The sequence below is a fragment of the Chiroxiphia lanceolata genome, chromosome 1 (genome assembly GCF_009829145.1).
Source record: "Chiroxiphia lanceolata isolate bChiLan1 chromosome 1, bChiLan1.pri, whole genome shotgun sequence".
Classification (NCBI taxonomy): domain Eukaryota; kingdom Metazoa; phylum Chordata; class Aves; order Passeriformes; family Pipridae; genus Chiroxiphia; species Chiroxiphia lanceolata.
In genome coordinates this window covers 149583018-149596253 of record NC_045637.1, presented here as the reverse complement: position 1 = coordinate 149596253, position 13236 = coordinate 149583018, and the positions used below count along the sequence as shown (strand labels likewise).

The window sequence follows — 13236 nt, the reverse complement described above, 5'->3', positions numbered from 1 at the left end:
AAACAAAGAATAGATTAAGATAATCCTATTGGTAAAAAACAGGTAAGCATCCACTTATTTAAAGTGAATGGAAAAGAAGAAAGCATGAGCCCACATTTATGTGGGTCTTCATTTGCTGGCACTGAATGCAGGATTATTTGTGTTAAAGTTATGCACTTACTTAAGTACTTTAGCTGGATTGAGGCCAGAGTACTGATGAGTAATCTGCAGAACTGAGGCCACTGAGAATAACAAATGAAAAAAAAATACTCAGAGCCAAATCTGATTTAAATAAACACACTTACTACCCACCATTTTTCTTCCTTCATCTCAGTGTTATGTTTCAAAGCTCAGTCATGGATAGTGACTTCACTGTGCAAACACTTATTACACCAGCTTTTGATGATATTTTTCAAACTTAAAATGAAACACTTTTCCTCCTAACAAAGCCTGAAGTTAATTGACACCACATTTGAATCTTGACTAAACTATACAAAATTCTAATAACCTATTCATAGCCTACTGTTCAAATGTAAATTCAGAAGCACAGAATGGTTTGGGTTGGAAGGAACCTTAAAGATCATCTAGTTCCAACCCCCTTGCCATGATAGGGACACTTTCCACTAGACCAGAGCCCCATCTAACCTGGCCTTGAACACTTCTAGGGATGGAAAGTCCACAACCTCAAGTCCAATGCCTCACCCTTATAGTAAAGACTTTCTTCCTAAAATCTATCCTTAACCTTCTGTTCTTTAGCTTAAGGCCATTCCCCCTTGTCCTATCACTCCACACCCTCATGAAAAGTCCCTCTCCAGCTCTCTCTCAGCCTGTCATTTTCATGATCATCAGCAGTTTTGAGAGTCTGGAAGCAGATCTATCAAACCTGGATGTTGGCAGAGTGATGCTGGTCAGAGTTACAAAGGTGGCTTCCTGAGAAATAGAGAAAACCTTCAGCTCAGAGCTGAGTCACCCACAATTTTAATAAAACTTTAAGGAATTTTCATAGACCTGGGCTGAATAAATAACTCCCTCTGTGGCACAAGCTGCTGTGCCACAAATGCAGGTAACTGCAGCTAAACAGAAAATGAGCAGCTGCTACAGGTGGCCACTTTCTGCGGGGCTCATCATGACTGAGGGTCTCAGTAGGGCTCCAAAAGGAGCCTTTGGAAGCTCTCTCAAACAGGCGGGCAAATAATGATGCATTTTTTAGTGCAGTTCTAGGAGGACTTTGAACACCAGGAAGGACTTTCTCGTAGCCCTTGGGGTTAAGCATTAGCTTTCAAGCCCACCCCACAGCTGACAAACTCTAGGCATGAGTGCTATCAGTGGCCCCACTAAAGCTTGTGAAGTCTGTTATCTCAGAGTAGCTACTACTGTGCACAAACAAACCAATATATTAATAAACTTCCTTCAACACAGAGCCTACGGTTGACCTGTAACCTCCAAATAAATTAATTTTCTACTAAAAATGCACTGAATGTGCACAGCTTGAGGAACCTAACCCTCTTCTTGAATTCATTCCAGACCTACTGCTGATCACTCCAGGCCTAATTTTTGTGTGCTGCTTCTTTTTCGTTGCTGTGCACGAAAGAAATCTGCAATGACGGCAAAACTCAATGGGTATCTTCCTTCTGTCATGCATGCTTTCCGTTTTGACAGCCCCTTAACTGCATCCTTCCATCATTTCAGGTACACTACCAGTGGAACCAGGTTGTGCTCTGTGCTGGCTCTGTGGTTTGACACCTCCTGGAAGGACTGAACCAAGGGCCGTGCCAAGCGAGAAGCGTATCAAGCACCTGAGCTCAATGTTTCATGAATACAAACAGTACCACAAAGAGACATGCAAATAGTGGTAAGGCTTTTCCTTGTATTCCAGGAAGTGGAACTGAAAAAATTTGAAATTATTTCCACTCTAAGGACCAGGGCTACACCTCCAGCAAGCTGCCACCACGCTCATGTTCCTGCAGAGCTTGTGGAGATGCAGCTACAGAAGTGTATCCATAGGCAGTGGATGCTTACAGTGTGGAGATGGCAAATTCTGGGTTCACAAGCACATAAGCTTAGATGCAGATTGAGTCTGTAGTTAAATGTCTGCAAAGAGCTGAAATTATTCCTTGTCATGCTTCCCTGGGGCTCAGAAGAGCAGCCTCTTTCAGTGACTTTTTGTGCACATCTTGATGTGCTCTGAAAACATGGAGGGCTTCCTGTCCACAGTTACAGTCTGCAGTGTAAAAGCCTGTGGCTATAAACTTTAAGTACAATAGACTCTATCTATGGTTAACTTATCTTAAGCCGCTTGCAGCTCCTGTTCAAAAAATATCTGAGTTATGTAGAACTTTTTAATGTGTTTATCACCATAACATTTCTGACTTAGTGTAGCCTCATTTCTTTATAAATGGGAAACTGAGGCACTGAGAGACCAAGTGACTTAGAGTTGCACAAGTGATCTCTGATAGGGCAGATGGTTGCAGCCAGCTCTCTCTGGTCTGCAAGCCATGTCTAGCTACTGGCACTATTTTTCTCCTTTTTAAACTCTTGTTTTCCTTAATGACTCTGGAACTGACTGAAGTCACCTCAAGTCCTGTGTCCAGTTCTGTGTCTTATGACAAGAAAGACATCGAGGTGCTGGAGCAAGTTCAGAGAAGGGCAATGGAACGGGTGAAGGGTCTAGAGAGTAAGTCCTATGAGGAGCAGCTGAGGGAGCTGGGGGGTGTTTAGCCTGGAAAAAGGAGGCTCAGGGATGACTGCTTTCCACAACTACCTGAAAGGAGGTTGTAGCAAGATGGGGCTCAGCATCTTCTCCCAAGCAACCAGCAATAGGAGAAGAGGACACAACCTCAAGCTGCAACAGTGGAGGTTTAAGTTGGACATCAGGAGGAATTTCTTCGTGGAAAGGGTTGTTAAACATTGGAATGGACTGCCCAGGGAGGTGGTGGAGTCTTGAACACAGAAGTGTTCAAGAAACAACTGGATGTTGCACTTAGTGCCATGGTCCAGTTGACAACGTGGAAATTGGTCAAAGGTTGGACTCAATGATCTTAGAGGTCTTTTCCAACCTAAATGATTCTGTGATTCTGTATTCCTCACAGTCCTCCCTAAGAAATCAGCTTTGGCAGGGTCTTCCCTGTGTGCAAGATGTCTGTTGGGATGTACTTTTGTGCAGTCATTTCCTTTAAGGAAAGGGGGAAGAAAGGGATCTGTTGTCATCTTTCATAAGCTGTGTCTTCATCTGTAGCTGTTCCAGTTTATGTAAGGAGCTGGATCCTGAGGTAGAACACACCACAAATGTTTCCCAGTAAATACTGGAAACACTCAAAAATCCCAACACCCAAAGCTTGAAATGCCAAACACACAACAGCAGGGAGATAGCAATCTTGCAGCTGCTGCTCTCCCTGCCACTGTCAGGAGTTATTTTCCATTGCCACCAGTTCTCCTCTTCTCTCCCTCTCCCTCTCCCTCTCCCTCTCCCTCTCCCTCTCCTCTCCCTCTCCCTCTCCCTCTCCCTCTCCCTCTCCCTCTCTCCTCATTCCCAAGCTCTTTCCCTCATTCTCTTCTGAACCTTTAATGTATTCCCCAACTGTTTTTTCCATCCTCTGTCCATCAGCTTCCTTTCTCATCTTCAGTACTTGCGGTTGTCATTTTTAAGTGTTTTAATAGACCATAAAACTTGTACAAAGCCTCTGATCCAGCAAAGTGACTTGACATTCACACAACTTTAAGTGCTCTAGTACTGTTGACTCCAGCAGGGCTACCAATATACTTAAAATTAACCACACATTTAAGTGTTTTCCTGGATCAGGGCCACCACCGCATTGACATCAGCCAAAAACAAAACAGCACCTGAGATTCAGCAACATTAATACACAGCAACCTCAACCAAACCCGGGGCTGTAACCTTCAGGTTACCTTTCCTCAATGCCTTCTGTCATTGCTCACTATGTTATGGCTACACTTAAAATCTCTTCTGTAAGCACACACTGGAAGTCGTGTTTAGGAACAATCCTGTTTAAGCCAATGCTTTCTTACAGTTTTAGAATTTGCCTGGCCTGTTTTGCTAGATCAGGCTCTTGGACAATAAAGTCCTCAGGGCAAGAAGCGTGTTTACTTTTTTGCTTGAATCATATGTGCTCATATACCACAAAACAGCAATTAGTAACTTTCTGTTCAGAGGTACAGAAGGAAGAAGATTTTCTACATACCACAGATGCCCTGGCTTGTGCAGTTTTAAGTGAAAAAGTAGGATAGATCAAAATGTCAAAAGTCTAACATACTAACCTTACCACTGGCAGTTTACTGAAAGACTAAGCATACAAAAAGACTAAATTAATCAATCCTCTCTCGAATTCTGTTCCCTCCCCTTCTTTTGCTGCCCTTCTGCCTCTGTCACCCTTTCTCTTTTATTGTCTGTTGATTAATTCACCAGTTTACACTTCAGCTTCTAAGCCCCATATGGTAGGAGCCTTGTCCTTTGTTAATCATACAATAAGATTATGTGCACCTTGGGCCCTGTACAAATCATTATTGTCTTCCTACAAATGTCTTCCACATGGCCCCACCCTTGGTTCCAGCTGAGAACTGAGCTGCTGTTGTGAACAAGCTCAAAGAATAAATATTTTGCATTCATTTCACCAGCACAATGGAAACATTTTTCCAAGCTGCTGCCAAGATGGTATCTAGTCCTCTTCTGAGTCAGCAGCCCATGCAGCTGACTTTCAAATGGCCAAACTTGCTTGATTGTAATCTTAAAAGAAAAAAAACCCAGTCACAGGCTGTATTTTTAAAGAGTTGTATTGCTCTTCTCATGCACAAGCAGGTAGTGACACTATAAAATATGAAAGTTGAGAGAAAGAAGACAAACAGGAGTGAATCTTGTTTCACGATGTCCCTTTTATTTCTCCCAACTTCACAAGTTTATTTCAGGGATTGGGGAATGTTGTAAGTGAGAAAGGAATATGACTACTTTGTGTAGAAAATTTCCAACCAGCTTTTTACATTCTTTAAAGCTCTGTTGGCCATTAAAGACCCTATCCAAAAATAAAATACAGGCAAAACTGGGTTAAGAGAGATGCAGATGCTGAGGAATGCTAAGAGTTCCCTTTCATAAGCATTTTTTGGTTATTCTTAGCTGTATTTTCTCTCTAGTCCAATCCAGAAGCAGGAAAGGTGCAACCAAACAGGTTCAAAGCTGTGCATCTCTCCTCCATTCTCATGGAAAGACTTTGGTCTATAATCCCTTCCCTATTATGAAGAAACAGCCTAGATGGTAAATAATTTTTGTGTTCCAAAACTGCCCAGTTTCTTACCTGCTGGTAAGAAATTGTTAGTGATCTTATATCAAAACTGCAGCTTTCCATTAAATCAGAGAGTAGGTATCCAGGTTCTAATCACTAATGGAGTTTACTCCTATGAGAACTTCTGATCTTCTAGATCTTCTCTAAAATAACAGGATGCTTATTAAATTATCGAGTCTAAAATTCAGAAACAAACTCTGCCATGAGAAATCAGTTCAATGGGTAAAACGAGGCTGTCCCTCCAGCACCCTCTTATGTCACGATACTTAACCAAAAGATGTCTATTTATATTGACACACGAGGCCAGATCCTGAGGTTTAGCCTTTCTATACCATGCACAGTGCAGGATTTAGGGTGATAAAAGTATGCTAGGTTTAAGCCACTAACTCTGTCTTCAGGATGCTGGGGTCATGGTTTCAGTACCAATGTGTATCTTAAAAAAGCCCCAGAGATGGTCTAGTTTTAATTGCCTTAGCTACTTATAGCCCTATGAGAGCTGTCAAAGCAGCTGGGAATTGATTGGACTCAGCACTCTGCCTATTCATCCTTTCCACCTCGCCTTCCTCCTTTTGATCCAGGACTAGGAGGAACAGGAACTGTAGGACTTTATGTCATTAAAATAAATTCTCCACTGAGTGAATCCATGGGTAGTTGATTAAATTATCTCTGTGGCTGCAGAAAAAGCCGCAAGCTGACACAGACACACCCTTCCTTAGAGGAGAAAAAAAGTCATCTTTATGCAATACAATTTCTCTACGTTGTAAGATTGATTGAGCAAATCTGAACACTGCAACCAGAATACAGATATATGAGGAAACCAGTGTTTCAGGTGGTGATTGGACATATTTTATTTTAAAACAAATAAATAGCTTTTAAAAAAAAAGGCAAATCAACCAATAGAAAAAGGATATTAAGATGCTCTTGCATATTTTAAATAGTAAAATGGGAGGACAATACCAAATGTGATGCGAAAGATAGACTAGTAGGGAGAAGGTGAAGTAGGCAAACAGAATATTAATAAAATGTGAGTTTTAATTAAAAAGTTGTGTGAAGTAGTAGAAGCTTTCTATTTCTGTAATGTTCAGGTCCAAGTGAATTTATTGGCTCATTTATTCTTAAAATCCCAGTAAATCTCAGTACAGACTTTCCAACCATATTAAATAATTCTCCTGTGAGCTTATATTCAATTCAGCGGAGCTACCATGATGTCTAAGGAGACTGAAATCAAATCTGGGGGGCTCAAAACATTTTCCCAGTAATATTTTTCGTAATTGTTGCATAGTCCATCACAAAGTTATTCCTTTGCTAGGTTTGCAGCTAATTAGTTATATGCCAACTGTTGGACAAATATATACCATTTTAAAATTGAACACACTTTCACGTGGATAACAACAGTTCCCGTAGGGAGAAATGCTTAAACAAGGCTTGTTACAGCCCCTGGGATCTATCAGAGAACACAATCACCTCCCAGGAGTGCTGCTATTAAGGTACTTAAATGGAGCCTGGACACACCAGCGCTGCCAGAGCTTTCGTCACTGGTAAATGACAGCCTTTCGGGCTCTAATTTCGGTGATCAGTTTACTGTGGTGCAAATCAGAGCTGAATCACAGTAATGCCTTGGCAGTCTCATGCATTGCCTTAAACCACACAAATGCTGAAATAAAGATTTCTGGTGCACTTGCAGACTGGATTCCTTTTTTCTCAGCCTGTGCCTTTTCTCGTGACAACATCGGAATCAAAGAACACTTTTTCTGTTCTCTTCATCAGATTTAAATCTCTATAACCAGCTGGCAGGTTACAGAGCTCTGATAGGTGGTGTGGCTTTTTTTGAGAGAGCCAAACCCAAGGACCTGCTGCACATATCCTGGTTCCCAGGCTCCTTGCCAGCACGGGGTGTGATGTAAGAGCCTTTCACACTGAACAAGTTAACAGCCCTGTTTTGGAGTTTACTACATTTTGGCTAAGACACAGCATGAATAGCCTTGCAGGGAAGTACTACTGTTTAACAAGCAAGTAGCTGCAGGAACAATCTGGCTTCCCTTTTGTATTTAGGACTGGAAGAGTCCCAGCTGTACATTACGTCTCTCCTCTCCCATATACTAGAGCAGAAGAGACTGTGTAAAATGAACACAGACCAGTCTCTTTCCATGCCTCACGTGGGCTCTGTCTGCAGTTTTAACAGGACTTGCTCACACAAGGTAAGAGTAAGTCTCAGTCTACCATTTGTCTGAGATTTCCTCTTTTTGAGAACGTTCTGGGCAATTACTTGGCTTAGAGGTTATTTGGAGAACAGTGGTTCTCCAAATCACACAATCATAGGGAAAGTACCATTTGCAGGCATGTTCTGCCTTTGTCACTTTTTGTGAGCAGAGAAAGCCCCGGCTTTGTTTTCAACCAAAAGAGACCTCAAAGGCAACTCTCCAGTCTGGAGCAAGCACCTTCTGGCCTGGACTCCCTTCATGTTGGGAAAGGGGAAAACCGTAAAGGCCAGGAAATGATGTACCACAGAAACGCTTGTGTTTGCAGGACACAGGGAACAGTGATATTTTCACAATGTCTTATACATCAGTGGAAGAAGAAAGGATGGAATGAAAAGGATACAACCACATTAAAGCTCAACACACCACTTCAAAACATGGGCAAAGAGGAAACAGGGCAAACGCGCTCGTTACTGAACATGCAGCCTCTCTACATTCCTTTCATGGTCCATAATGTCACATTAGAGAAGAGTTATCGTTTACCACTTACTGCCTAGAGGTTACACCATCCAAACAACACAAGGCCAAAGTACATGAGTCATGAACTGTATTGTGAAAAATCAAGTCGCTCCTTCCCCGTGTAACGCAGCGCACAGTAATCTTTAGGTACAGCTTTGATCTCTTATCAGCTGAATTTCTCATTATAACCTTCTAACTCCACGGCTAGGAACACCTGCACAGCCAGGGGAAAGCCTGTAGGAGCTGCTGCAATGGTGTGTCACAGCCCCATCACATCTCGCTTTGGGCACCTCTCAGAAGTGCCTGGCTCAGAAATGCAGCACCTGGAGTCACTCCCTTTGCAATCACTGCAAGAGGCTGCTCAGCCCCCTGGAGATCTGATTCATCCCCTGAAAACACCTCTCTGGGGGATACAGAGACAACTACAGCCACTGTACTCCCCGCTTAAGCGGCTCAGGTAGGTTTCTAAAGTTAGGTGGGATAAATCCAGACCTCGGTCATAATCACAGACACCCATTTAGCATGAGGTTAATTGCTTAGCTTTGAGTACTGTGTTGAGATGATACTCGCTGAAGGAGGATCTCCCTCTCTCAGGAACTCTTTTCCACTATTTATTCCCCTCACCAGAATCAAGGGCTTAAAAATCACATCAAATATACACTGCTGTAAGTGCTACTAAAGCATGAAAGGAAATAAATATTGCTGGGAAATAAACATTTTTATTCTTTCCTCCAAGCCTTCTCTCTTACTGAATAGATTCAACCGTTCTGCACAAGAATTTCAGACATATAAAAAACAAGTACAGAATCAGCTTCAAATGCAATTAATTATAAAAATGGGCTAAGAATTGTTCCTAGTCCTGATACTGCACCTTCCTGCTCTTCTGGTTTTTTTAAAATAATAATTCCCGGCCTGGGTCCAAAGGTTCCTCTTTTCTACTGCAGTATATGTAGTAATCATGAATCATTTGTAATAGTTCTGGGATCTCACACATTATCACCAGTTAAACAATGTAATAAGTAAATGAGATTTAAGTTGACAGAGCCCTGTAGATAAGAGTCAACTTCTCATTTCAGATGCCAACGTAGAAGCTTCCCTATCATTAAACTGGTCATCTAACAGTATGGCCATGAATCCATGAAACCATTTCTCATTTAATTTATGGTGTGTTTTTAAGATAATTCAATTTTTTATGCCAGCAAATGGTGATGTAAGTAAACAAGAAATCGAGTTTGCCTTTTACAGATTTGTTTATGGTGTGTATTTATTATCACATAGCTCAAAATAAATGAAATATTTGAGACACAGTACTCAAATAAAGGATGTTGGTCTACTGCTGTTGCATTTGTAAATGAATGCTGGGTCAGTAACGTGCAGGGATTGAAAGAAACAACAGTCCTGAGTGAACACACATCAGATTCAGGTTTGTGCCCTTCTGCAGGAACTTACCCTTTCCCTCCAACAGTTTCTCCTACTAGAAGAACATGGCAAATCTAATCTCTCTCTCCAGTCTCTGTTGAAAATTAAACATCCAGAGCTTTGTTCCTCACCGAACTGTGGCTGCTGACATTTATTACCAAGTAAACCAGAAACCTAATGATTCACAGCCCTGCACACTCACTGTTCTCAGATATAATGAGTACAGGAGTACCAGACAATCAGGTGCTACACATCTCATGTGTTTCTATATCTTCTAAACAGGAGAGAATTGAGTCCAACATACTGAGTTTCCACCAAGACTTTCTCTTGTACATATATACAACCACAACTGTTCATAAAAACTTGCTGAGAATTCTGTTTCTTTATTCTGGCATCTTCTACTCAACTTCATATTGACTGAATCAGCAAATAATTAAAAACAAAATAAACTTTTCAGTCTTTTGGTCAGTGGAATGTGCTAAGATTATGTTGTTTCCTTACTTCTATTCTAACAGGTACAAAAGGCTCCTCTGTAGCTGCATAACACAGATAAACACATTCATATGCAAATAATATGACTGATTGACTACAACCTACTAAAAATATTTTTGTGTCCTACAGACCTTTGGATTTCATTATTTATATATCCCAAGACTATACTGACATGGAAAGGCATTGAGTTGGCTAGACAAAATTTAATGCTGGAGTTCCCTAACTGTAAGCATATTTTATTTAATACTTTAATGATTACTTTTGCATAGAAGCAGAACAGAAAGTCTGTAATTTGTATTGCTTGTTTAATCTAGGAAAAAACAAAGGTTGGCTACAGGTACAACAGGATGTAACAAACAATGAATGAAAACGGCCATTAATTTAATTAATGGTTATACCTGTCCATGAAAAAAATCAGGTTGAAAATCAGAGACTTCCTAACCTTTACAGAAGGGGCCCCCAAAACAGGGCACGTGTTTTACGGGATGTCAATGACTTAAAAGTAGTCACTGACCCAGGACCCAAATGCTTTCAGCATCACAAGAGCTGCTGCTGACGAGGTACCTAACACAAAAGCAAAAAGGTCTTGAGATTGCTGTTACCATGTTCAGATCCTGGAACAGCTTTCCCATGGGCAAGTGGGAGGAAACTTCCTGCTTTTAAATAAACTACTGAGAACTGGAACGAAACAGAACCTGCAGTCGTTCAACAGAGAAACTCATGTTGAGAACTTTGTGCCCTTTACATTTCTAGATTTCTAGACACAGAAAATGTCAAAGATTTTATATTTTGAGGGGGAAAAAAAGAAGAAGAGAGGGGCAAGACAGATGCAGGGTAGTTAATTCTGGTCAAGTCTGCTGGTTCCATGAGGCAGAGGAACAGAAAGATACAGTTAATACAAAGGAATTAACACAAAAAAGAAAGAAGGGGCAAAAAGGACAGGAGGAAAGAAAGAAAAGGAGGAGAGTGATGCCTCTGAGGCTCAGGCTGACCAAGGGAGAGGGGAGAGGCACAGTGGCCTGCAGTGCAGATCTTGTGGTGGAAAAAAATCAGAGGCTGGGATTCGTGTGTTCCCAGGAAATGCTGAGTTATGCATTCCCAGGAACTGAAGAAACTGTTCTTATGAAGACACCTCTACTATATGGGGGCTGGATAAATGCCCTGGTAGTGCTGCTCTTCTTCCTCTACTCTCTGAGCTGGGGTAGGAGGTGTGATAGCAACTAGTGCCATTAGTCCCCAGCTGTCCCAGTCATCTCAGACCCCAGAGGCAGCAGGAATTCAAAACACCTCCAGCTCACACTGTGAATTTCTTTTTGATATGATCTCCTTGGCTGCTAACTCTCTCATCAGTTCTTCCTGAAGGAGATAAAAGACAGCACTAAATAAAACCTTACCCATCTCCAAGGTGGCATCTCAGCAGTGTATGCTGGGATCTGTAGCCATTGCAAAACTCACTTTGAGACTGGTGCAAACATTAGTTACTGCTTGGGTAAATCAGAAGGGAGCTACCACTTTTGGATTCCTAGTGCCTGCTGAGCCATATTCTGGGAAAGCTGGAATAAAAGGCCCACGGCGCTGTCCTTGTGCTGTTCCACAGTATGGACACACACACTGTACCCCATCAGATGTAATAAAAGACACAGTTAACACACAACCCTGTACATTTCCCACTGGAAAACCAGAGACATGCTTTACTTACTGGTTTTGAGGTAGCACAGGGAGCTGGTGTCATGATGGGAGGCTTGGCTGCGCTTTGAGCTGGAGGCAGAGAGAATCTCTGCCCTGTGTCCGGAGGTGAAGAACAGTGAATCCGTGTTTCTAGTCTCTCAGGCTCATGCTTATAGGATTCAAGAGGAAACGTGGGCTGCTTGGTCACTTGTGTTGGGGTAGATGGTGAAGAGGAGAGGCCAGAGGCTGTGAACAAGAATAAGGACCCAAGATCAGTTCAGAGGAAGAGCAGGTGGAAATCTCAGCTTCACAGTGAACCTGTGTGTTTTCATCATGTTTTCCCAAACTAGCAGGATGGATCTCAGCTCCTTGTTTATGAAAGGGAATCACTCTGCCTTGCCATGAAAACTGTTTTAAACTGGATGAACTGTCTGATCCATTACAGGGAGGCACGGTGGGAAGACGGGAGTGCTGGAGTTTGTGTTGTATTAACCTCCCGTCTGATTGCTTATTTCTAAAATGAGGCTCAGCACAGGTATTACTTTATTGCTATCATTTTAATACTCCTGTGAGTCTCAGGATTACAAATGGTTCAAGAGCCTTAATGGTTGCTTTTTCTTCTTTTTCATTATTTTAACAGTATCTCATCCAGCAGACAGAATACAATTAGGAGCAGAGGCAAAAAGGAACAGGGCATATTTCCCATGAGCCTCAATTTGCTTTCTGACTCTCTTGGCAATGCCTTTGTACAAACTAGAATTGTTTTCAGCAGCCTTTGAGGAGAAAGATTAATCATATCTTTTGCTGAAAATCAATGTCAGCAGCAGATAATTTCTCCTGTGAACATCCTGTTTTTATTTGACATGTGTATCTACCCCAGCTGTATTTTTGGTCACGTTCCTAGGGCAGTTCTGAATTGTGATCAAACAGATTTAAGCTGTATTTATTACCCATTTAAGAACCAGCAGACACCCACAACCAGTTAGAAAATTCAGGTGCCAGCATCCATGTTTCTCGTTATAGCTATATGTAAGTCAGGAAACAGAGGGAGACTCTGTGTTGGCAGCATAAATCAGGACAGACTTAGATGCATAAAAGCCATAATGCTGAACAGGGATACGTATTTTTAAGTGGGCTGCAAGATCTCTGAATTTGATTCACTTCTTGTCCTTCCAGAGACTTGTGCAGATGATCAGTTAGTCCAGCAGGGACTCAATTTCATCAAAAGGGAGCCATTGTCACATTTTACCTCACAGGGAGCATTTTCAAAGAAAACTTTGTATTGATGGAAAGTGAGAATAAAACTCAGCAATTACTAAGATGATGAGAGTTGGAAGACTGGAAATCCAGCAAGTCAAGGAGGGATCTATTACTTGAAGAAACTATTACTCCTGGTATATCTGGGGAAGAGTTAGCATATCTCATGGTTAAAGGAATTAACATGGTATACAGGTAACTGTTCTTTAGCTATTATTCTTCTTTGAAAACAACCTTCCTTGGTGGTTTTTACATAATAAGAGACTTAACTTTATGATAATAGAGTCACTCAACAAGAAACCTGCAAAATAATTAGGGTCTGATGTTTTTTATTAGTAGTGGGTTTAGTGGTGCAGAGTACTGTATTTGTTTCTTTCAAAGAAAATCCTAATTCTCACTGATAAATTTTAGCC

The 13236-nt window shown here is 41.5% G+C and overlaps 1 protein-coding gene across 6 annotated transcripts in view; it reads right to left on the bottom strand.

Annotated features, from left to right (window-relative positions):
• PRKAG2 (protein kinase AMP-activated non-catalytic subunit gamma 2) overlaps positions 1-13236 on the bottom strand; it is a 211618-nt gene that overhangs the window by 56694 nt on the left and 141688 nt on the right. For all 6 annotated transcript variants that reach the window (XM_032675097.1, XM_032675117.1, XM_032675106.1 and 3 more), the window contains one exon: positions 11598-11812. In XM_032675097.1, the coding sequence (XP_032530988.1) occupies positions 11598-11812 (215 nt within the window). The remainder of the gene's footprint in view (positions 1-11597; positions 11813-13236) is intronic.